This window comes from Callorhinus ursinus, unplaced genomic scaffold (assembly GCF_003265705.2).
Source record: "Callorhinus ursinus isolate GAN/ISIS: 27379988/994484 unplaced genomic scaffold, GSC_fseal_2.0 scaffold1, whole genome shotgun sequence".
In the NCBI taxonomy this organism is placed as follows: domain Eukaryota; kingdom Metazoa; phylum Chordata; class Mammalia; order Carnivora; family Otariidae; genus Callorhinus; species Callorhinus ursinus.
Genome location: NW_027397063.1, coordinates 147,157,205 through 147,182,983, shown reverse-complemented (window position 1 = coordinate 147,182,983; position 25,779 = coordinate 147,157,205). Strand labels below are relative to the sequence as shown.

At 40.2% G+C, this 25,779-nt stretch overlaps 1 protein-coding gene across 5 annotated transcripts in view; it reads right to left on the bottom strand.

Annotated features, from left to right (window-relative positions):
* Window positions 1-8,932: 8,932 nt before the first annotated feature.
* The window catches only part of ABHD5 (abhydrolase domain containing 5, lysophosphatidic acid acyltransferase), a 29,519-nt gene continuing 12,672 nt past the window's right edge, over window positions 8,933-25,779 (bottom strand). For 2 of the 5 annotated variants that reach the window (XM_025884968.2, XM_073902676.1), the window contains exons 3-7: window positions 25,172-25,544; window positions 16,766-16,920; window positions 14,412-14,523; window positions 11,732-11,918; window positions 8,933-11,182 (exon numbers count right to left, since the gene is read on the bottom strand). In XM_025884968.2, the coding sequence (XP_025740753.1) occupies window positions 11,093-11,182; window positions 11,732-11,918; window positions 14,412-14,523; window positions 16,766-16,920; window positions 25,172-25,544 (917 nt within the window). In that variant the 3' untranslated portion in view covers window positions 8,933-11,092. Of the gene's footprint in view, window positions 11,183-11,731; window positions 11,919-14,411; window positions 14,524-16,765; window positions 16,921-25,171; window positions 25,545-25,779 lie in introns of those variants that run through there. The other 3 variants (XM_073902697.1, XM_073902688.1, XM_073902693.1) reach the window with 3 other exon arrangements.

Genomic DNA, 25,779 nt, shown 5'->3' with positions numbered 1-25,779 from the left:
TCCCTGTAAAAATAAAAATTTTAAAAAGTCTGTTTCTGGAATGTCAATTAGATGGAAGATAGATCTGGAAAATCCAACATTCATGTCTCTCATCAGTTGTTTCTCCTATTTTGTCTCTTTGTCAGGAAGTTTCCTTGACTGTGCCTTCCAGGTTACATCTCCAGGTAAGGCTTCTTCCGCCAGCCAAGAGCAGTCCCCAGAGAAAGGTCAGTGTGAACCACTGGCACGAACACCATCAGCAGCTAGTCCAGCAAAGGCCCCAGGGGCACGTCACCAACAACATCTGCTCCAACAAGTAAACTCTCCATAAAATAAGTATACCTTCCCACAGAACTGTTACAAGAGTTGAATAATGTTGCAAAGGTCATAGCACACAATTAGTGTTCCATAAATGTTTGTTCTTACGAAAGATGAATAGTATTTAAACACCAGCTTCTTAACATTTCGGTTCAAATGCCTTGCCTGCTTCAACTTTCCTGATCCAACCCCCAGCCCAGCTGCAGCTCCTCTCTTTGCAACAATGCATTTACCTTACAGTATAATTGACAGAAGTACACAAAGAAACAGGCTCCCCAACCGCTATGACCCCGTGGGGAAGAGCCCACCCCTCATTCATTTTCTTGATTGAAGTCTCTTGAGGCGTTGAATATAGAGTCGGCCTGTACTGTTATGACATTTATTTGAGCACTTTCTATCATAGAGCAGCTTGTAATCATTCTGAAAAAGTCTATTTCTGCCTTGCTAAGGCGCTGGCAGCTTTGTGAGATCTGGATCAAAACTTAGCTAGACAACCAAGGTACTACTTTGTCATGTCCGTAATTTTCTAGAAAGATCCTGCCCACTCTACAGCATGGCAGACCAACCCTACACTATCATTTATAATATTTGGCTAACTTTGTAGAAGGAAGACTTTGAATGAAAAGAACTCTAAAGGGATTCCAGTGTCCCAGCTGACCACTCACTATGTGATCTTGGGCAAGTCACTTAACCTCTCTGAGCTTCATTTTCCCCCTTTGTAAAATGGGAATGGTTTTTGGAGATACCTTCTACGTGTACCTTGCCCCATTCCTCACCCTCTTTATATACGCTTCCACATCTGCATATTGTCCTTAGGATGAAACCTAAGCGCTCATGAGAGACACAGAACAGGTGGTAAGGATGAAATAGGTACCAGCTTCTTCCTTCCTGCTCCCTACTGCTCAGGCTCACTCCCAGGAGCCAGGAAACCCTTGCCTTTACATGAAATGTGGCCACCCAGCAGATTAAAAAGAGCAATTTTGAACTGTGGTGAGAACGCCAGTGGCTTGCGTGTTGAGAGAAGGTCTTTACGTGCAAGGCTCAGTGGTGGCTGTTTTGAGTGCTCAGGCCTTATTGCTCTTCTTGGGTTCTCAGCAGTGTCTCCAATAGTGGAAGAGAGGTATGTGTGTGATGCCTGACTTCATGGCTGGCTCCTGTTCCCACAGGCCAAAGATTAATGAATGATGAGGTAGCTGTCAGAGCACCAGTTCATAGATCACAGGACTGTGATTGTCAGGATTCCAGACCCCGCTTCCTCAGAGTCAGCGTAGTAAATAAACACCTTATTAGTTCTGATCGTTATTTTCAAATTCCTTTGTTATCAGCACTGGACAGTGGACATATGGAGGGAATGTGTCAGGAGCATCAACTTTTAGGGTTTTTATGGGTTAGTTTTAGGGAATCATGAAGTTTCCATCAGCAATGCGGAAGTTGAAAAGCATTCATCCCTCAAGATTTTTGCTGATTTCCAGAATAATAAGACTTCACTAATCTTATCCTAGAGTTAGATAGGGATTCCGAGTAATGCAGAATATTGCAGTGCTTTACCAACTGAAGTTGTTGGAACCTTCCTGATTTATGAGGATTTGGCATTTCTCAAGCATTTAACCATTTTGCTTTTGTTGGCTTAGTAAAAATTTACAGCACTAGGGCTATTAGATTACAATGAACCAGCATGGCTCCAACCATAAATACGAGAAATAAATTCCAGAGAGGGCAGAGGCCTCAGGAACAGTGCACCAGGGAAGTGTTGCAAGTTTCTGGAGCCACTGGTGGGCAGGCTAAGCAAGGCCTGTGAGGCCAGTCAAAGCTAAAGATAGATGGGCCAGGAAAAAAAAAAAAGAGAGAGAGAGCTTTAGAGAGATGAGACAGAAATGGTGGTTTCCAGACGGGATATTGACTGCAAACTATATTTGGTTTTCATCTCAGCTAAGTGTGGGACCTCATTCTCTAAAAGCAGTGCAAATACCACACCACTTTTCCTGCCTTGGCTAATTCTTATTTACATTTTTCCAGTAAAGTGAAATATCCACAGATTGCTAGATGTGGCCACAACAGGCTGATGGTAAGTAAAGGAAGTACAGAAATAACATGTGAGTGTGTCTTAGAGCAAAACTAGCCTCCACCTTGCCAAGTCTCAACCTTGTACAAAAAGAACACTGGAAAACAGGAGTCCCGCTTCCGGGACAGCTGGGGAAGATCCTACCAGGGCCCAGCCCACCTGCTGACAGCAACTATCCATGGGATAGTATAAAGCAAATTCCACATGAAAGCCCTGGAGAATGAACAAAAGCAAGCAGATTCAGGAAGGGACTTGATACTCGGAGTGGAGAACAGCTTTTTCACAGTTCTTAGCCTTCGAGAAGGCCGTAACTCAGGGCCACGAGGTAGGAGGGGCCCAGCACTCTGGTAGAAAACCAGGAGTCCTTCTGGCTACAAGAACCGGAGGACAGAGTTCAGGGCAAGCACAGCCACGGCAAAATGAGGGGAGAGTCCTGGAAAGGAGAGAGCCAGACAGGGGTGCCTCAAAGTCTGAATATAATCTCTGCCCCAATTTCTGGCAGACTGCAGCTAAGGAGAAAATAATTGAACTGAGACCTCAGCTGCCACCAAGACCTAGCATTTGCAGTTTGAGTCCAACCAAATTAACTGCCTGATGAACCAAATAAAAAATTGACATTTCTCTGTCAGATGCATTGAAGAGAAGGGTTGAGGGGGGAAGGGAGGAGGGGGCTGTTGAAAATGTAGATTCCCAGGCGCTACCCACAGATCTGCAGAATCAGGATCTCTCGGCTGTAGTGCCTCAACTCTGCATTTGTAACAAGGAGTCTTGATGACTCAGACACAGGAGTCTGAGCCTCGCTGCTCTGAGAGCTGGCGTAGTCCACATCTCATGCTCAGGTTCTGCCAAAACAGGCTGCGCAGAGGGTGCAGTGTCTCTTTGGCTGCCAAGGAAGATGTGTCAGCTGTCTACATCTTTGGTGCTGGCCACATGAAGCTGAGAGGTCATTTGGAAGCATAGAGGAGATGCTTCACCCTTAAGATCATCACTGAAAACTTTTTGCTGTTGAAGAGGGCCACATAGGTTCCAGTAGCCGTCTCCTGCAGGTCAGCACGAGGCCTCCTACCTCTGCCATCTTTGACTCTCTAGATCCCCTAACTCTGGTGCCCCCTGCCCCGCCCACTTCACAGAGAGAAGCTTTTTCAAGTCTTGAAGAGATACGTGTTAAAGATCTGCTGGGGTTTTCACAAATCAGCAGACAGATAGCAAGTTGCTTGGCATGGGAAGGTGAAATACCAGTCATTCGTGTCTGGCATCCTGGTCTCCACATTTCATCGTTTCCATTGCCGTACATTCCAGTTTAAACCATTCACAGATAAAAACTAAGAAGCACCTCATAAGCAACATGACAAACACAGCAGTAATGTTTACAAGGCACTTATCCCCCCACGTGGTCATTATGACTAACGTGTGATCTTACCAAGGAGAAAATGGGCCCCGTCATTTAGCTCTCCATACCTGTCTCCACAAGTGTCCAGTGTCATATGATGTGGTAAACCTGACTTGGAACTCTCAACCTTCACATCTGTCAGCCTCGACCCCTCTGTCAAGATGGATGCTTTCTCCTTAATAAAGAAAAAGTAGGCGTGGGTTATTCTAAATTTTCAATTAACGGGCACTTCATGGAGACCTTTTAAGCCTTAAGTGAGCATACAGAATTTTTTTAAAGATTTTACTCATTAATTTGAGAGAGTGAGTGAGAGAAAGAGCATGGGAGGGGAGGAGGGGCAGAGACAGAGGGAGAAGCAAGCTCCCCACTGAGCAGGGAGCCCCATTCCGGGGGGCTCAATAGATCCCAGGACCCCACAATCATGACCTGAGCCAAAGGCAGATGCTTAATCGACTAAGCCACCCAGGCGCCCCCAGAATTGTTTTTAAGGATTAAAATATATAGTGGAATAAAATTCCTTACCCATTCATTTAGAAAACTACTTGCTAAGAACGTTTTTCAATTTTCAATCTGGGAGCTGATCTAATTAAGTGATCCTAAAGCCAGGCAATAGCCAGAAAACAGACAAATACATTTTAATCACTTCTAATTTAACATGAAAATAGCAGGAGAGATATGGTGGTGCATATGAGGTGGGGAGAGAGAGAGAAAGGTGGAGCTTAACATACGGATATAGAGATGAAGAGATACTCTAATTCAGATGCCCCTTGTAACAAGTTTAAGCAAAAATTAAACAAATGAAGAGAACAGTTTCATGTTGGGACTGTGTTTCTATTTTAGAACAGAGACAGACCAATTATGACTTTATAGCTCAATTTTTGATAATTAAATTACTGAGGCTTACAGCCTTCTAAACTCTAACACCTGTCCCTCTTCCCCTCAGTCTGGGTCTGCACATCCTCACAGATAACACCACAACTGGTAAGCCCCTTTAGTTATTTTCTTACCTATTTGGTATTAACTAAGGTTTCTTTTTCTTCTATTTATATATTTTTACCAAAACATAATGAATGCACAGGGATCCAAAATTTACAAGAACATATAAAACAGACTTGTTCTTCTTCAAAGCTAACCACTGCTAACAAACTCATGTACATATTTATCCTCTCCAAAATGTCCATTTATAGGAGAAAGTATATCTTTATGTGACTTCAGAGACACACACTGTTCTGTATGTATGTGTATATCTATGTGTGCAAATATATTTATGTAATATATATGTAGAGTATATACACACATTATTCTGAATTTTTTCATTTTTTTATTATTTTGAAAATTTTCCATAGTCATTTATAGCTCTATTTACAGGTCTACCTCATGTTTTTTCAGCTTCATTAGTATTGGCATTTAAATAAGTTTAAGGTATACAATGTGATGATTTGATACACCTATATATTGAGATCCACCTCATTTTTAAGGCTGCATAATATTCCAGTGTATGGATGTCCTGGAATTTAATCATATATTGATTGGGCTCCAGACTTTTAATATTACAATGTTGCAGTGAAAATCTTGTAGATGTTTTTGCACATTGGTGGTGTATTTGTGAGATTGAAAACTGGAAACAAAATTGTTGTCAGGTGACATTTATAATTTTACCATATAAATTACTGGTCAAAGGTAATAGCTATTTACAGTGCTACCAATAGTATATGAGAGTTCCTATTTGCCCTTAGCTTTGCTAATACATCACCCCAACCATTGTCTCCTAAGGCACCATCTTCCCCCCATCTCTGCTAGGTTATTCATCAGGTTCCCCCTCCAGCTATTAGCCACTTGTCTGCTCTTTCTTGTCTCCTAAAAAAAATGTTGTCTATACTGGCAGTCTCCAATTTCTCTCCATTCTCTTCCATCCTTAAATTCCTATTATGTAAATTCTTAAGCATGCATAAAAATAGAATAATAAACCCTTACCTAAGCCTCCATGTATCTGTCCCTCAGCTTCAACATAACATTTTGCTCATTTTATTTATTTCCTGTCCCTCTTTTTCCTAGAATATTTTCAGGTAAATACCAGTCATAATTTCAACCACAAATACTTTAGTGTGTATCTCTGATAGGGCTTTTAAAAAACAACAAAGTAGTCAGTATACCATTATTTCACCCAACAAAATTAGTAATTCTTTAATATCATCTGATATCCAATCCATCTTAAATTTTTCTGTCTCAAAAAAAGTCTAAAATGGATTTGTTCAAATCAGGATCCAAACAAGTTCTTTAAGCTCCCCCAGTCTTTAAGTCTCATCATCCATTGTCTTTATTTTACACCTTCAATTTGTTGAAGAAACTGGGTTATTTGTCCTATGGAATGTCCCACATTCTGGATTTGGTGTGCTATTTAACATGTTCAATATCCCATGTGTTTACAAACTGATCATCGCTGTGGAGGCTTGATTTCCATTCAGGTTGTTTTGTTTGTTTTGGCCAATAATTAATCACAGCTGGTGTTGGGTCCTTGCTATTGCAACACAATGGAGATATTAACCTCTAGCTGTTCCTTTTTTTAGTAACACTAAGATTGATCACTAGGTTTGCAGGTTACCAACCTGAGCCATTCAACAAAATGTTTTCCATCAACTTTTCACCTAACACTTTTAGCAGCCTAGATCCCTTATTTCACTAGAAGTCAATTTCTTAATCCTACCATTTCTCTGGCATTTAGCTGTGATTATCAAGTGAAGAACTTTCCCTTATCAAGTTAACCTGATAACACAAAGAGGTCAGGATAATTGCTTCGTTTTTCCCGTTAGCCATTTTCCCAAAATAATGGGTTGGTGCTCTAGTAACCTCCAAAGGTGACCCATAGTTTTCAACTATTATTATGACTTTGTGGATTTTTATATATTTTGTATTTCAATGTAATATCCTTTCTGATGCTCAAAGTACACCATCTTTGGCCAACAGGAGGCTTTAAGTTGGCTCCTGAGTCCTTGTGACATGACCTTACTCTGATTGCTTCCTTGCTTTCAGACACAAGACGGTCCAGCCTCATCTCATCCTTCCCCTGCCCCTTTAGTGGGACAGTCTTGGTGCTAGGCTGGGTCTCACCCCTGGGTTCCAATTGCTTCAAGACCTTTCAGTGGACAAAACTATGTGATATGTGTTTTTCAGAAAAAGAAAAATAAATCACAGTATTTTACTGGTATTTCCAATTGAAATATACAATCTCAGGGTTTTTACTTGAGTCTTGTGTCTCGTTTGTGCTGAAAATCTTGATTTGTAATTCCAATGACATAATAAATATGTGCTCTATCATCTATATAAATATACACAGTTTCAAAATGATAACACAAATCTCATTGCTAAAAATAAAAATGCTGAATGCAGTTTAAGATTTCTTTGTGATTTTTTGGTCTGTAGGATGTATTTCATTAGGAAACTGCTGACAAAATGCTGGGTTTTAAAGTCACTTGAAATTCTGTATGTGGTTTTACCTCCACCTTGTTACACTTAACTTTGTCTTAATTGTAAGAGGTGTTTTTTGTTTTTTTGTTATTGTTTTTTTAGTTATAGAAAACACTGAAAAGATCCCAAAGTAAAAAGTATAAAACAAGATACAGATCCAGGTGCTACCCGTGTCCAGCTCCCTACCACCACTGCAAAGGGAACTGATTAAGTTATTGGTATAACACACTTTCCATTGCACTAAAAACAAAAGCAGATGCATATTTTTCATTTGTCCTCTCCATTCCTATACAATAGGTAGCATACCACAGATTCCACTCTTCACTTCCTCCACTCTAGAGAGAACTCCAGAATAGTCTACAGAAATAGTCATTTCCTTTCACAGCTGTGTAGTATTCCATTGTAGGGATGTACCACAGGTTTTTTCATCAATCCCTCAATGGAGATTTAGGTGGCCTCCAATCTTGTAATAAAGATCTTTGTGCATATCCCATTTCAGATTTTTGCCAGTGTCTCAGATAGATTCTTAGAAGTGAGACTGCCCAGATAAGGAACAGACTCATATTTAATTTGCTAGTTATTAACAAATTCCATCCACAGAAATTTATACTTTTCAGAGTGCCTGTTCCCCGCTATGTCAGCAACAACAGTGTATTGTGTAACTTGGATTTTCCCCCACCTGACAAGGTAAGAAATGGTGTCTCGGTAGTTTAAATTTGCCCTTCCCTTAGTAGGCATACCCTCCTATGTTTAAGGGCCATTTGCATTCTATTTTCTGTGAACTATCTGTTCATATCTTTCTGCCTAGTGTTCTTGCAGTTTCTTCTCAAAGTTTAAAAATTCTCATATATTAGAGCTATGTGTGCCTTCTGTAACAAATAGTGCAAATATTTTTGCTCGTTTATTTACTTTTTAACTTTGCTTTTTTTGGCCATCCAAAACTCTTTCAGTCAAAGATGCAAACTGAGAGGTAGGAAAGTTTTCCTTCCTCTCAGATTATAAAGAAGTTCATACATATCTTCTTGTAATTATTTAGGCTTCATTTTCACAGCTGGGTGTCTACTCCATTCAGATTTTATCCTTGTGCTGCGTGAGAAATGGATTCAACTTTGTTTTCTTCCATATAGTTAACCACATTTGTCTCAACACCATTAAGTCTTCTCCTCCATCAATAAGATGCTTCCATTATCATATACTAAATTCCTGGATTTCATATTGTTCTTAGTAATGTTATAATATCCAGTAGGGTTATCCCTTCTTCCCCACGGTTCTTTTCTAGGGCTCTTCTGGCTAGTATTATTTTTTCCAATACCTTTACATAGGAAAAAACTTGTTTTATTGGGATCTAGTACACCCTTTATACATACACACACACACATATATGTACATGTAAAATATATATAAATGTATATAACTATGTACATATGTAATATACATCTATATAAACAGAGACACATCAAAAGTGTTTTCTAAATAATACTCTGAAACCAACTCTAGGCAAACTTTCTTTGAAAATAAGTTTTAGAAGGACACGGACATCACAGTAAAGGCTGCATGAACACAAAACAGCCAGTGTGTGGAGGTCAGCGCAGCACAGCGCAGAGCAGCCTTCCCTCCCAATGCCAGCAAGTGTTGCTGTGCCCACTGGATCCACGGTCCTACAGTAACTCGTACAGACTGGGCCGTACCAAAAACTCAAGAAAATATACAGCAGCTGATTTGTTGCAACTATCACAGTAAAATTTATTCTGTAAAATAAAGTTGAAGTACATGTGTATAATTTAGCAAAGATCAAATACTGTAATAGAATTTTTTTAAGAAAACATTTAGCACCCACTGTATTTTTAGGAACTTGCGGATTGTGACCTTCTCTGCTAGCTCAATATTCACAAAATTACATATTCTATAACCCAAAGGAAAATTTAGCTTTTAAAATGAATTACGACAATATTTTTCAAATAAAGCAAAATCAGTTGGTAGGAAAGTAAGTTCCACTTGACATTTGGGTACAACTTTCTCCTGAATCACTTGGCACATCTGTGGTCAGAAACTCCATTTACTAAGTGAACTAGTAACTTCCCTCCAAGGGCTGAGACCAAATTTCCTTCGCAGAAACCTTCCTGTACAAATGAAAACTGTCATTTACCCAATTAAGAGAGACTGGGAGTGTGTCAAAAATACAAAAATATTACCCAAATTATTTGTACCACTTAAAGGTTTGGAGCTAGCCCTCTAAGATACTAAATAAAAAGTACAGGCTACTTTTGTTTGTTAGGTAGAAAGATCTGAACTGTCTTGGCTCTCATGTTACCTTTTGCAGTAACGTAGTTAAGGTGCCAAGTGAGACAAACTGCTGGGAAACTATCTGTTGTGCTTCAGTATAATTTGCCTATTCCTTTGTAGGGAAGACAATGTTGAAAATAGAATGTTCGATGTTTCTGGCCGTTAATCCACAGTGATACCACCTTACATTTCCTAACTACAGATTTCCTAATTAACCATTTTAAAAACGCAACAGTCAAAACCATTAAACCTTTATTTGCATATAAACAGTTCTGTTTTTATTTACACAACCACCTTTTTCCTAGACAAGCAATGTTAACAAAACAAGGCAAAGATGCCTTGTTGATGACTATCTTATTCAATTTTCTTTTTTGGAGGGTCTTCTCAGCAGCCAGTTATCACATGGCAATTTTCACAGTTTCAAAGAAGTTTTCTTCATTTTAAAACACCAAGAAAGTGTTACACTTGATGGTAGTTACTGTCAAATAGTTTAATCAACCTTATATAGCTTTTATAATATAACTTCAAGTATGTGTATTATTTAATCAACACAAACCTTGAAAACAAAAACCCAGCAATCAAGTGCTATCCCATTTCTGGTGCCATGAGATGCAACAGTACCACCTATTTTTCTGTTTTAGTGGTTAAAAATGGAATCCAGTTTTAGCACCCATCTACAGGAGTTAGAGGTTAATGACAATATATGATCGGCTTACTGGAAGGTAGCAGTCTTAATATCCCCTCAGAAGGACATCTGTTCCTTATGCTGTATCCTGGCTCATGGAAAAGAATAGTATTAATTGGGGGGAGGGGCGGAGAAAGGACAGACTTTTAGTTAAGGCTTTTCAGTACTTAAATCACTTCAATACTAATGTCATGTTTCCCTGGAAGTACAGAATTATATCACATACAAAAGATCTCAAGGAATTATGTGGTTGCAGATACATCAGGATAGACCACATTTAAAATGTTGAACATGGCTTAGAGAACAGAGGAAAATCAGAAAAATTAATGCTAGTGATCAACTCCCATCTTTTTAGCCAAAATGCTATCTCATCACTCCATTTCAAAAATGAAGTGAAAGATTCTAAACAAGTGATAACTTTTTACATAAAAACACACAAAACTGTGATTAACTATATCAGTTATTAGACATGGTAAATACAGGCAAAGAAAATAAAGTGCACCATTACAGTATATAAAATTATAGACCCAGTAACCTTTTAAAATTGGCAATATAGACTGAAATATAAAAAGTACCTGACATAGCAAAGTTAGATAGAAATGAAAAAAATTTCAGTTGAAAAATTACAATTTTTCAGTACAGCAGAGGGGCAAATAACCTTTTATTAAAGCTATTAGATTTGGAGACTCTTGAATATTTCGATTTTGTGTAGGAGAAAGGAAAGCCATTCTTCTAGAAGGCACTAGCTGGTTTAAATGTGCAAGCAACTTCATAAAGAAAATATGTGCGAAGTACAGTCAGGAAGACTGCTGGTTCTTTTGTTGTATTCCTTACTCTGCACAGGAGACTGCGCAGTATTGCTGAGGAACTCTATCAGTCAACAGGCTCTCCCATATCCTCTTCAGCGTGCTCAGTCCACAGTGTCACAGATCTCCTTCACTTTCTGGTTGAAGTCTTCTGGTTGATCTGCATACACATAATGCCCTGCCCCAAGAATGGCCTGGGAAAGGAAAAGAAGTCGGAAGGTCAGTGAACAAAAGCATTTAATAAAACACATGGCAAAGACATTTAGCAGTGAAAGTGAGAACAGCTATACAGAAATAAAATATAAAAGAACGAGCAACACTGATCTGTAGTAACTTTTATGTATTTCCATCAAATAATCTGAGAATAAAGAGAAAAATCTATTGGACCTCACTAAAATTTTATATGCAGAAAAACATTCTAAACTGACCAATAATGTCAGGACCAGCAGATCAAATGAACCAAGTAAGAACATGTTGCCTTGTGAGGTGGGAGTTGGTCAGGTGCCACTGGAATATCCCTCTCCCACCTCGGAGATGCCACGGCTCTAGGGACAGGCACGACCAGTCTGGAAATGAAAATGTGTGTGGGTCAAACCCTGTCCCTTATCACAAGTGACATCAGGTCCTGATGGAGGCTGGAGGTCTAGCTCAGATCTGAAAGCACAGTGAGACCTCACTGAAGGCAAACATAATACAGCAGGTTTCACCTACAACTGAAAACCCAAACTAAGCCACACACTTACTATTGTTTTCACATATGAATGTGGTCGTAAAGACTGGATGCTGTTGCCAGAATTGCCATCTATGCAGGATCGGGCGCCATAGATCACCGAAACTGGAATGTCAGGGTGCATTTTACCAATTCGCTGGAGCATTGGCCTTTTTGCCCATCCATAAGGAATAGTCATATTTTTGAATGCTGTCTCGCCACTTGAAGAGGAAAACAACACACATATGACTTCTGGGGATGAGTATGTACTGCACCCCCACCTTCATGAAAAATACTCATATTTAGCTTCTCCCCCACTTAAGAAAATTCTCAATTTAAACAGAAAATATACTAGAAAGTTTAAGAAACAACCCCCACAGAAGATACATACTTTTGTTAGATAAACAAGGATGCTCTAAACTCTAGTGGATTAAAAGTCACCCTCTTCTAAATCAAACATGCAACCCTATCATTATTAAATTCCCTGTGGGGAGAGTTAAAATGTTTTTTTCACTGTAACTTGTTTCAAATGTAGAAGGTAGCTTTTCAACATGTGCATGGCACCAGCTTTTTACCTGGAATAGTATAAAACCAATACCAAGATAAGAAGAAAAGCAGATTGTATATTTACATTTTTTATTTTCTGCATATAAAGACATTTAATGTTTAAAAAAACCTTTCTGGCTAGGGAGACACTGTGCTTCCTAGAGCTAACCCATTCTTAGAGACAGCAAAGGATTCAACTGGGAACATGCCTGTCATATGCCACCTAACCAATCCAGAGCCATGCCTCTTCTGTACTGCCCACACTGCCCACACATCCAGGAGGCAATATTCCTCTGCCTTAATCATCCCAGGGCCAGGTGCCAGGCAATGAGAGACCACCCCTATATCTTAGAGCCCACAGAAATTATTCAACTACCCAATCCTGAACTGTCTGCCGTGCCCCTGCCTTGCCTTTCCTGAAGAACCCAATAAAAGTTCTGGCCTCAACTTTCCCTTCACTGTATTTTCTGTCACCTGACCACAATCTGGTGCTTCCCTGCAATCGTTCATGGCACTCAGTGACACCCCTCCCTCTCTCTAGGACCTGTGAGTATAATAAACTTTGCTTTCTTGAGCCTGTCTTCTCCTGTGCCCACACCTGATGGATCATCACACAAAAGAACACAGAACACTTTGCAAACTCCCAGGATAGATCCACTGTGCTGTCACTTCTGTTTCCTTGCAGTACTCGGCACAACTCTGAATTGCCTGCTATGAAGAATTCAAATTCTACCACAAGAAAGACAACAAATTATCACTATACAGGCACACGTAATCCTGAAATGTAAGTGAAGAACAAAGCATGGAGACCAAGCAGAAAAACAGATGATGTACCTGGAAGGGACCACTAAAAACTGTGGGAACAAGTCAGTGGAGTGTGAAGTCCCTAATCCACCACACCCAATGGCCTAGTGAGTGACAAAACATCAATCTCATCAGGACTCCAAACCTCTCCAGCCTCCTTCACTCTTGGCAGAGAACCTCTAACCTACTTTATTAAAAAGACTAAGGCTATCCATCCACCCCAATAGCTGCCACAGCCTCGGCGCTTTAATAAAGCAGGTGTGCGTGTTCTCTGCCAAAAGTGAGGGAGGCTGGCTCTGTACCTCGCCTCTCGGCCTTGCACCTGTGTCTCCACCTTGGAAAGGCTGAGGTACCGCCTCCAGGTTCTGCAGTATGGCCCATGGCCCACCTACACTGGAGTCATCTGAAGCCCTTGTTAAACATGCAGCCCAGGATCACTGAATCAGTCTTAGAAACAGGGCTCAGGAATCCTATCTTTGACAAGCTCCCCCAATAATTCTGGTACACCATGAAGCATGAGAACTGGAGCTCTCCTCTGCCTACTCTGTGCCTGACCCTCTCCCTAGGAACTCCAGGGTCTTGTCTTCCAGGTTCCTTCTAGCTCCCCACTATCTTCAGGCTGTTTTCTCCACTGGTGCCTTGTACCTAATGTCCATAAGTCATTCATTTTAAAAAATAGGAAACATCTTTCTTTGGCCCTCTTGCTCCCTGTGGCTACCATGGTCACAGGCTCTTCCTCCCTCCCTCTTTCTCCCCTCTTCTAATCACTGTCAAATACCTGCAAAACCCCCCTCCCCATCTTCCAGCCCTCACTTTACTCTTCACCCACTGCACCAGTGTTTGTCATGCTGATCCAGGGTCATTAAAAAGTGCTCAGCAAAAAAGGGATACAGTCACCATGTGAAGTGGAACCATGCTGACTGGCATCTCCCATGCACTTGGAAGACTTAATACCCTTTGGCATAGCAAAAGTTTCTAAGAAGATACACGGTACAGGAAACCATTTCCTTTGTTTAATCCAGTTGCCCTTTTTTTGTAGAGCATGCATACTCAGTCTGGAAATGCTGTTTTATTTGAAATTCTTCTTTATCTCTCAACTCCAGCTACCTTCTAGAGGTACCCAGGACTGAAACTTCCTCAACTTATCCATAAGCACTTTTGGGGAAGACAGTACATCCTGCTTATTATTAGTCTCTCATCGGCATCCAGTACAATGTTTTACATACTAGGCACTCCATTAATACATGACTAAATTAAGAAGTATTAGTCAGTTAACTACTGATAAAAATCTAGACTATTCACATGTTTTCAAAGAAGAAAAGTGTAAAACACCAACATAGTAAATTTAGAATCCTAACCCTTACCTTGGAGTCTGCACATTACAGTGGTAGATGTACTCTGTCACGGTGTCATCTTCAAACATTGACGAATACTTTCGTTTGAAATCAGGCCTTAAACGCTGCACTAGACTTAAGCCTACGTAACAGGAAACCAATGTTTTAAATTATAGTTAACTGACAGACTAACAGAGAAAGGTTTTGTGTCTGCTTATAGGGTATGTGTTATATGCATACAAATCTACATGTATTCAAGTGTATATTTTAGGTGGAAAAGAGCACAGATCCTAGAAGCTGCTCTCCTCAAGTTCCCTAAGAATTAAAAAAGAGGTAAGGAGTATTCCATATTGCCTTACAGAAAAGCTTCAGGAGCCCAAGACATAGAAGTTAATTTTCTAAGACTTGTTTTTGTAGGAAAATAAATTCTATTAGACATGGCAGGTGAGTAGAGCAGCTCAAGGTAACGTATTAATTTGTATTTCTCCCATAATTATAACATATTAGTATCTAAATAAAGTAAACTGGAATATACAAGTCTTTCTGTGGAAAAATAAATCCAGGGTTTCTGCCTGGGACATTGCCAATCCTCCCGGCTAAGGCCATCCACTCCTGAGGTGAGAGGTAGGGGCATCCTTTCCCTAGAGGAAAAAGGATGAAGAATAGAAGCCTCCATCTGGTCACTGTTTTCCCTTCTGGGGCCCCAGCGGCTAGCCGGTTTCCCTTTCTGCTATCACTGCCCATTATTCTAGCAAGGTCTTACTTCTTTCCTGGCCCTCCTTCCTGCCTCTGAAGGAACTGTACAGCTCCATGGAGAATTCTTATGATGTGGTTGATATTCTAAATCATGTCCCACCCTGACCACACATAAGCAATAGTAGGAGACAAAGGGCATGGCGTGAGAGGGCCACTCCTAGGCATCCTCCCTCCCCAACCATTGTCTCCTAGTTTCTTTTCATACTTTACTCTTCCCATAATTACTCCCTTTGTAACTGTAATCAAGCACAATTCATTTATATTTCAGGACTGTACAGACTAAATGAAGTCCTTAAATAGTCCATCAAAGGAGGACCAGACACCTAAGAGGAGTGGCTCTACTCGGGAATGGGGAGGGGTTGGGGGTGGGAAAGAAAGGCTATCTGTCAGAGCACCAAGGAGTGTGGTGTGGTTGCCAACCCAATCCCTGTGCAGTCCCATAGCCCTCCCCATCCCAAATGAAGGCAGTAGGTCAAAGAGGGGCCTGGGCAGAGGGGAGCAGAATTCCACACCCTCCACACCCCCAGGCCTCTCTTCTCATCTCACTAACAGAACCTGACTCTTGTCTATCAGTTAGGCAGCAACATGCTCAGGAAAGTGGGCCCTCACTCCAGCCCCTGGCAACAAATCATGATTTATCAGCAACACAAAAGTATTCTTTGCTAGTAGAAGAACTACAGGTGGGCAGAGACATAAGGGGAGACCTGCTGGGGCCTTCCAAGGAAGACTTTCTTCCCTGACAGAGCATTATGGAGAGAAGACTATTTTCCATTTTTTCCTTTCTTCTTGCTCAGGGTGCTGCTTTGTGGGATGGGGCTTCCTGCCATAGCAGCCATCAAACACCATGAGGAAAAAAGTCAAGAGATCACAGTTGCAGGCCCAAACCCCAACGTCAATGAGCCAGCTACTAGAACAAATGCTAAAACCACAAGCCTGCTTGCTAAGGAAATAATGAAAGGCCCTATGGTTTAAACCACTTAGGTGGTTCAGCTACTTGCAGCTAAAAGCACTCCTCACTGATACAAGTTATAAGGAAAGCAGAGGTCCAGACCACCATCACTGGTGACAATGAGGGAAGGTCTCGAGACTCCCTTGGCTTTGGGGTGAAGAAAGAGGAGCTGAGAGTCAAATGAAATTAAATCAGAGACTAAACACTGGTATTTCAAAATATCACCAGAAACACAAATCTCTGCGGAAAAGGATAATTTTATCTTCTTAACACTCTGACATTATGGGGCAAGAAGGGCAATCAAGTCAGGCTCTGTGATCTGCCAGCTGGGTACTGTCAACTAGCCAAAGGCTCTCTAATGTGACCAACAGGTCAACATGCTGCACTTCTCCCCATGCCCTGGGCTGACTAACCCCATGGGCAGCATTTCCCACCTTCTCAGTTTTGCCAATTACCTGTAATATTTACAATATAAAGACTCCTCTTTGAGATAATCCTGGTTTCATTATTTTTACGCATGGACTGGTACTTTTTAGAGGAGGAAAAAAAGTAATTTAGTAATTCAGAGGAGGAGAAAAAGATTCAGTTTGTTTAAGATTCTGACTAACAACAGTAAATACTTCTCTACTGCCAATCTATAAACATTTTGCTTTCCTAGGACACAGATATAAGCACTCACCAAAGGGTCCTGCAATCCTGAGGCCAGCTAAAGGATTAAAGGGAGTCAATGCTGCTCCCAAGGCTCTGATCCACACTGGGATCGGTCTGTCTTGATCAGCAAGGTCCGGTCGCTCAGGAAAACCCCAAGGCTCCACTAAAATAAGATGATTAACCCTGTTGGAGGAAGAACAGATATAATTTCATTTGGCAAACTCACCCTAGGACTCTAAAGAATTAACATGATTTATAAAGCAAAGGTAGAAAAAACCACCTTCCAAAACCTTCACATTAAAGAGAAGACTAATGGCTGACTAGTTACATCATGTTCTCATGACATGTAAACTATCAGATTTGGTAGGACTTGAGAGGTATATGGTAGGATTAGAGCTTCCTTTTTCATATATGTAAATGTGGATAATAAAGGGCATGTGGAAGGGCACATAACTGTGTAGCTACTCTTGAGGAATGGTATTCGTTGTTGAGGCTACCCTCTGGCGGATGATACAGATCAATGACCACTCAAAAAAGCCCAATGGTTCCATGCAGCACAAGGCTGACACTGCAGAAATGACTGAAGATTAATATTACACTTATAAAATAGCTTCAGACACCAACAACAGTTATCTCCTATGAACCAATCATTCTAAAAATGTAAGAGGCATTAGCACTTAGGTGGGTTCAAAAGGACTTTTAAATGAACTTTCCACAAACACAGAGATGTAATAATGTGGGCGGAAATTTCCCCTAGTTTAGTGAACATGAGCACATAGGTAGGGCTACCCATGATATCATGATATACTGACCTCAGATTCTGTTCCTAACCCTTTCCTAATTTTTTTCTTTACTGACCAAAGAGATAGAAAATTTTCAGCGAAATATATAAAATTGTTTTGTATCACTAATAGTTTTAATTTTTCCATCTTATGAAAATGTCTTCCTGCTGAGGGAAAACCAAAACTTCCATGTGCCTGCATCATGGTATTATATGTCATAAAGATCCTAAATAAAGCATAAAAGTCCTCATGACACAAATGATATTCAGCTATAACCAAAATAGCCAATACATGCCAGGACAAACTTCCCAAGGATGAACGGACAATGATTCTAACATCCCTTTCCTAAATCATAACTGAAACCAGAACATGGGCACAGATGGCTATTATTCTCAATATAAAATATTTTATTATTTTTGCCACCACAGATAAGGATGAGTTAGTAATAAGTCCTTTGCTTTGACTGCATTTTCTCAAACAGAAAGCTCTAGAGCATAGACCCAGTGCATAGTGCTCCAAGGGCCCTTGGAGAATACTCAGCCCAATTTTTCATCTCATAGATGAGAAGGAAGCTGAGATGCACTATGTGACCTGCTCCAAGACATGTAGAAGTAGGGTTAAAACCCCTGTTTCCTGACTCCAGTATACCAACCGATGCCAACAAGTCACTGGGTAGATGGCTCTCTCCTAAGAACACAGTAAGCAACACAAGATAACATATCAGTAAAAGTAAAACTTAACTTTTATCAACTCTAGGACAATCCTAACCCCATACTCTAGATTTCAGAGCATTTATAGAATGTAACTACCAATCTGTGTGGAGATACACATACGTGAGATTTTCATATACTTAAGAGTGCCTTTACTCTTAAAAGTTTTAGGAGACTATTTTCTAATAGTGTATGGGAAGAGGGATGGAAAGGAGTTTTTTATTTTTTAATGGCAGATACTGATATTGACTTCCCCCCAAATTCCTCTCATTACAGTCCACAGTGAGATCTGAAGGAGGGGGAAAGGAGGGCATGCCAGAGGTATGGGTGGAATTAATGAAACAGTCACCTAGTTGAAAGCAGCAGAGATTCCCCTTAGGAAACAGCTAGAATTATTCACTATTCACTTAGCTCCTAAAGAGAAAAATGAACTCTTTATCAAAACATACTTTACCCTAAAAGATGATTAAATTTTGTTATGATTTTATTTTGGTATCCTGACCAGTCTGCTCTCGGCTCTTATCTGCTAACCCAAGAAGGGGGAGGACAAAAGAAAACGTGAGGGAGGTCAAGTCTCATCTATCTCTAGCTAAGTGATTGCTTTGTTTCCACCTTAGTTTTGGCTTGCCTTGTTTAATATGGATCTTCGAAATAGTGTCCCCAGATAAAAATGCCAGTTTAACAAATTATGCTAAGTATATATACTAGAGAAGATGACCTTTTTTTTTTTTAAGGGAGTGAACTGACCCAACAACTGTTTGATCTTGTGTCTTCAGCTTAGCATGGTGCTTAGCACATAGTAGATGTTCAGTAAACACTTGGAGTATTATGTTTTTCCATGTTTCTTTTTGGTCTTTATAAATGATATCCATAGGGTCACCTAAGTGGCTCAGTCGGTTAAGCATCTGACTTCAGCTCAGGTCATGATCTCAGGGTCCTGGGATCCAGCCCCATGTCAGGCTCCTCACTCAGTGGAGAGTCTGCTTGTCCCTCTGCCCCTCCACCTGCTCACTCACGCTCTCTCTCTCTCTCAAATTAAAATAAATAAATAAATAAACTATACTCGTAGAATAAGCTAGGAGTTAGTCCAATCTGGATTTTTCTGGTCCCCCAGATGAACACTGTTATTTCTTATAGGAATCTTGCAGGTCACTACCCATTAGTGGGTAGTAGAATCTACTTAGAGAGTCAGAGTCAGTCTGTGGTCTTTTTAATTGTATAATTTGGAATAGAAAAATATGTAACAAGCCTGAGTATCATTCCATGGAACTTTTATTTCAGACACAAACATATGTAATTCTTATTCTGGGGTTATAGTCAAAAAAGTTAGAAAACAATTTTTTTTTAATTTTATTTATTTATTTGTCAGAGAGAGAGAGAGCATGCACAAGCAGGGGGAGGATAGAGGAAGAAGCAGGCTCCCTGCTGAGCAAGGAGCCTGATGTGCAACTCGATCCCAACACCCTGAGATCATGACCCGAGCTGAAGGCAGACGCTTAATGACTGAGCCACCCAGGCATTCCTGAAAACAATTTTTTAAAAGCTCTGCAAAATTGTCTAAACTAGAGTTATATATCATCTGCATCACTACATGTAAAAGGCCTCAGAAAATAACTGTTGCTTATTTTTGGTTGTAAGACTCATTTAAAAGACAGACCATGTGGAGCACTTAGGGTGTGGCTATTGAATAATAAATATCTAGTAAATGTTAGCTAGTTATAGTAGCAAAACTAGGAAGACGACTAGAGAAGACTTTTTCAGGGAGCATGGGAAGACTTTCATGGAGCTGAAACCATGTGGGCAGTAAGTAATCTCACTTTTATTCTTCAGGAAAGCCTGAGCACAGGTTTTGGCTCACAGGTTATTATAATGTTGCACCAGACCAAGTTCCCAGGCTACCTTCTCACCAACTCTTCTAGTGAAAAGATTATCTCCTTATCTGATATTTGGTTTTAATGTATATCTAGACTATTATAGTAATCTGGACTCAACCCTCTAATATTCCACAGAGGATAGCCTGATGGGATTGTTAGTTCATATCCAGGAGTAAGGAAGGGGTCTAGCCACATGGAACACTTGAATCATGCTATCAGACATCTTTGTCAACAATCAAGAGACTGATTCAAACTACAGGAAAAACAAAGAACTGGCAGAGCAGGAACAAGAGAACAGCCCGTCAGTTTCAAAACATTTAAAGAGGCATACTTCTTCAGGTTAGTCATCAGAGTAGGCCTGGAATTTGAACATGGTGAGCAGATTACAGCCTAAAGGGCAAAGCAGTGGCTAACATCTGCTCCAACAGGCTGGGACAGCTGAGTCTGAATGCTAACAAGGGTATATTATATAAACCTGACTTTCATGAGCTTTAAAGTCAGCCACCAGGCAGAAATAATACAAGAACACTCAGACCCAGATCCAAAACGCACAAGGGAATCGACAGGACACACTTACAGAACAAGGAAAGGAACAAGGAAAAGGAACAGGAAGAGCTCTAGTCAGTGTATAAGCAAGGCATTCTCAAAATGAAGTTAGCCCCAGGTATTTCCCATTGGCTCCAAGCCTCTGAGGGGAGAATGCAGCAGGCCCAGAGAACAAGAAACTGAAGATCTCCAGCTTGAGGTCAAGTAGAGCAGCCTTTCTTCTCAAGAGAGGAGGACAGGAAATGCTCAGCCCAGCTCTGTACAGTCAGGAGCCAGAGCCAGGCAAGGCTGCAAGGTCGGATGATCTGAAAGCCATTTAGTGCAGAAGTAAAGACCAGTTTGTAACCTCTTCTAGTGTATCTATTCTCTTTGCTAAACACTTTCTAAGTTAATAAAAGTTTCTATAGTCTCCTTTTCTCCTTTTCCTTAGTTTTTAACACAGTGTTTATGGCGTCCTGGACAGCAGGCGCCAGAAGGAAAGGAAAATTAACAGCAAAAAGTGAGTGCACAGACGAAAGAAAGGAGATGGCATGTTTGGCTATTACTGCTGGCTTACTCTACTGTCTCCCCATGCCCACCTTTAGGGGATCAGACACGGCCTAATGAAGAAGGCTTAGCAGAATGGCAGCCCACGACACCTCACACCATGAGTGGCCCTACTGCTTGTGACACAGCACATTAATTTACAAGTGAAACTATGATGGCCATCTATAATTATTACACATCATGGTAAGAGAACTGAGATGAACGAAGGTCATTTTGGGGGATGGAACATGGGAATTGGGCTGGGACCCAACTACAAACCAGTTCCTAACTTCTCTGCTCACCAGCCACATGGCCTTTCCTGAATGGCCCAGGTGTCCACCTAGCAATTTCTGTCCCCACTGCATAGAATGCTCTCCTGCTACTCCTCTTTGAGACTCAACCTCAGCTTACATTGCACTTCTTTAGGGCACCACACTGGGCCAAGTTCTCATCAAGAGTTCTCACAGACCTGTCCACTACCCTTTCACAACCCTCAGCAGCTTCCTGCTTCTCGAGTGGTTAAGTTGTATCTCTTCCCCAGCACATCTTAAGCCTTCTGAACACATACAGTCACTCGACATTCTTTAAACAGAACCAACCTGCTGGAATATAAAGTTCGAGTGTTTCAGTCATCACGAATATTTCAATGGAGGAATCATCCAGGTGCTTTTACATAAAGCATCACAATTGCTGAATGCTCAGTTTCCAATCAGTATCAAGAATCGGGAAAAGATGTGACCACTGCCACAAGTTAGGCCATAAAACACCTTCTATGGACAGAGGCACTCTGCTGCTCATAGAGATGAAGCACCCAGGCTCCCCTAATGTACCAAAAATTAGAAAAAAAATGTATTGGGTTTTATCTGTTCTCTAGCAAAGAACGCTTCCTAAACAAGTACATTAAACTAGTAAACTAGGCACTTTCATTCTTCTCCTCAAACTGTCCTATAAAAATAAACACGGAGAAGGGGCGCCTGGGTGGCGTAGTCGATTAAGCCTCTGACTCTTGACTTTGGCTCAGGTCATGATCTCAGCGTTGTGAGATCAACCCTGGTATCAGGCTCCGCACTCAGTAGGGAGTGTACCTGAGATTCTCTCTCCCTCTCCCTTTGCCCCTCCCCTCATTCCCATGCACTCTCATACTTTCTCTTTCTCTCTCTCTCTCTCAAATAAATAAATCTTAAAAAAATAAAAACAAATCTTAAAAAAAATAAACAAGGAATAAAAGAATGGGACTGCTCATAAAAGATGGGGGTGGAAATAGCTTTGGACTAAGACAAGCAAAATGTTATCTTTGTGTTTCTTTCCTGCATGCATAGACACAGAAATTACGGAGAATTAAAGAATTAAGAATAAATTTGTTTACTTCAGAAAGAAAAAAAAGGAAAGATTATATTTGTTATACCTGAGGAGGCAAAGAAAAAAATAACTGTCTCAAAGTCCATTAGGAGAAAAAAAGAGATACAAGGAAAAAGGCACAATGAGTGAAGGAAATTAAATGAATCTCATTTGAGTTCTATTAGACCATTTCTTCCCTCTTCTTATCCCTCTCCCTGAAAAATCTTTCGGAGAAGCAAAGATTTATTTTAATCTCATGACAGCACAATAAAAATGGTCCCAGTGGGGAAGGCTATGCACAGATAGAGGCAGGAATTATATGGGAAATGTCTGTACCTCCCTCTCAATTTTGTTGTAAACCTAAAACTGCTCTTAAAAAAAATAAAAATAAAAATCTTTTTTAAAAAGCTGGATCAAGTGAGCTAGGTAAGAGACATTTAGAGTACGTAGCTCCATCCTCAGTTAATACTGTTAAAGATAAACTAGGCATACTGAAAATTTTAAGTTTATTTGAGCAAAAATCAATTTGAATGTAGCAGTGTCAAACCTGAGTGGTTAGGTGTGCTCCACCGAGAGGAGATGAGTAAAGGCTTATATAGAAAAGGTGTGGAAGCAATTATCTGATTGGCTTAAAGCCCAGTAAGCTATTTCTGATTGGTTGTTCTTAGGTTTTAATTTCATAACCTTGAGATACTTATAGGCTTATATTTTGGTTTGCTTATGTAGGCCACCAGAGCATTAGAGCCACCTCAGTCTGATGGGCTTCCTTGTTTCATTCATTTAACACAGGGCACCCACTATCTGCCAACCACAGTGGTCTGACTGAATTTCATTCAGGATTTGGGATATCTGAAAATCCAGAGAACCTCACTATTTTGAAATGAACTTGTGTTTAATAATGTAAGTTATGCAGTGAAGAATACAGGCTTCAATATCCAACATGGTCTATAGAGTTCTACTAAAAAATCAGCCAATTTAAACATGCTAATTATTTCAAGCATTCTCAAATTCATCTATTTACTAATACTTAGTGATTCTTCGTCCTGACATACGACTTTAGTTTTATTTCTAGCACAAGCATTCAAAAACCATTTTCTAAAATGTAGTCAGTACAATGCAGGGATCACTGGCTTTGTTTTAGATACTTGTTCTGCCCACCATGTCATTTAAACTATGTTGCTATTCTCCTTCATAGATGGTTTTAAAGTGTTCATTCTCTTCTGAATCACTGATTTCTTCAGAGCACTTCATAACTGCAAATGAAAACCTCACCAACTGACTTAAATAACAGATAGCCACGAAGGGTCAGGATTCTAAGACTTAGGGATTTCATGGCCAGAGTCTACCCCACATAGTCCCGTATCATATTGCCAAGGAATAAATACCACAAGATAGACATAATAAACTCCTGATAAGAAACAAAGGAAGCCCAACCCCCCCTCCAATAGCCCTGTTGTCTTATGCCAGAAAAGTATCCATTTCCTTCTCTTACTTTCCATTGAGAGTAGAACAATAAAAGACAGTAAACCTTAAAAGCCAACTAGAAAAAGAAAATCTGGATTTCTTTTGAAAAAGGGGTCGGCCAATTGACAAGACTATACCATCTACCATACACAGGACTACAAACTCTCCAGAAAAACCAAGTGTTAATGCTGAAGTTGAGATAAAGAATCTATACAGAAAAGGTCGGCTGTTCAAGGGCAAGAAAACTTCAGGTACACGGGGCTGCTGCCCTACACTTCAAATTCTGTGTTAACAGCACACCTGGAGTTATGCCATGGGGCAGCTTCACAGGTACATGCATGCAGACTGAAAATAACCATCATCCCAGGTCTCATTCACAGACCTCAATGTCAAAGTTGGTTGCAATTGTGGATTTAAAAATTAGTCCAATGGAAAAACACATTGGCAACATAAAATGTTGATTTTTTTATTTCTTTCCAAATGCTAAGCAAAAAAAAAAAGAGAGAGAGAGCCTTTCTTCTATTTTATTAGCACTCAAATGTAACCTCTGCTCAGAGCTGAAACAAATAATAGGATATAGTATGAGAAAATAAGGTAAAGAGAGGAGGAGACAGTACAAGATTCTGAAGCAAAATTCTAAAGTCATTAATTCAGTTACTCTGAAAAATAATTTTGTAACCATAAAGGCAGGGCACAGTATAGTAAAAACCCTGTCAGATACAATTTGCAGATATATTTTCTGTACTTTACAAGTGAGAAAACTAAAGCTTCGAGGTTGAAGGATTTGCTCTAAGCCGAAAGATAACGCTGGCACCAGGGCTTCTAATTTCTAACCTTTGGGTTCGTCTTACGGCTTATTATAATCTGGAAAAGTGAGGAAAAGACTGTTCCATCCACAGGTCTAATGATAACAATAATGATAAACAATACCACCAAAACAGTTTTTACTTGTGGTTTAAATTGTAGACATTCTAAGTTTGGCAAATAGAAAGTCCTTTCTCAAGCCTTCTACCAATGTGTAGCATGTGTAACAGGAAAACCCTGACATCATTATTTCAGCTACTAAATCGGCCATTGGTTGTGGCTGTTTGGTCTCCTTTCAGAGAATCTGTCTTTAAGGCTCAGACATCAACAACCACCAAGGACAGGAACTAGAGACTAGCACTTGGGTGCCTCTCCTGTCAGTATCACTTACCTTGATGGGTACTTCAGTGAGTAAGCAGCAGCCAAGAACCCACCCAAGTTGTGTCCAAGCAAGATCACTTTGTCCAATCCTAGGGCACATCTCCACTCTTCAATGGATTCTACAAACTGATTCTCCACTTCTTCCGCATCACTGTCAAACCTGGGCCTACTACTTCGTCCAAAGCCCAGCAGGTCAAAAGCATAGACGGGTCTATCGGTGCAAAGATCTCCAAAATTCAGTGCCCAGAGTCCAAGACCACCTCCAAAACCATGGAGGAGGACAAGTGGAGTCTTATTTGAAATATTATGAGAGAACTTCAGTGTCCATATTTTATTTCCATTAGATATACAAACAGGTTCTTTTTTGTATGTGCAGGGGACACCTAATGAAAACATAAAAAAGAAATTCTGCTTAGCTTCACTACTCCTGAGAAGGGGAGTATTCTCAGAGCAATCAGAAATTAATAATCTAGAAACAATCTGGTATCCATTCATATGATTTTAGCCTTTATTAGGTCATTCCTAAAAAAAGCATACATCTTATTGAAGCAAGTAATTCTCAATTACCATATATTACATCTAAGTGGGAAGTTTTTTTTAATTTTATTATGTTATGTC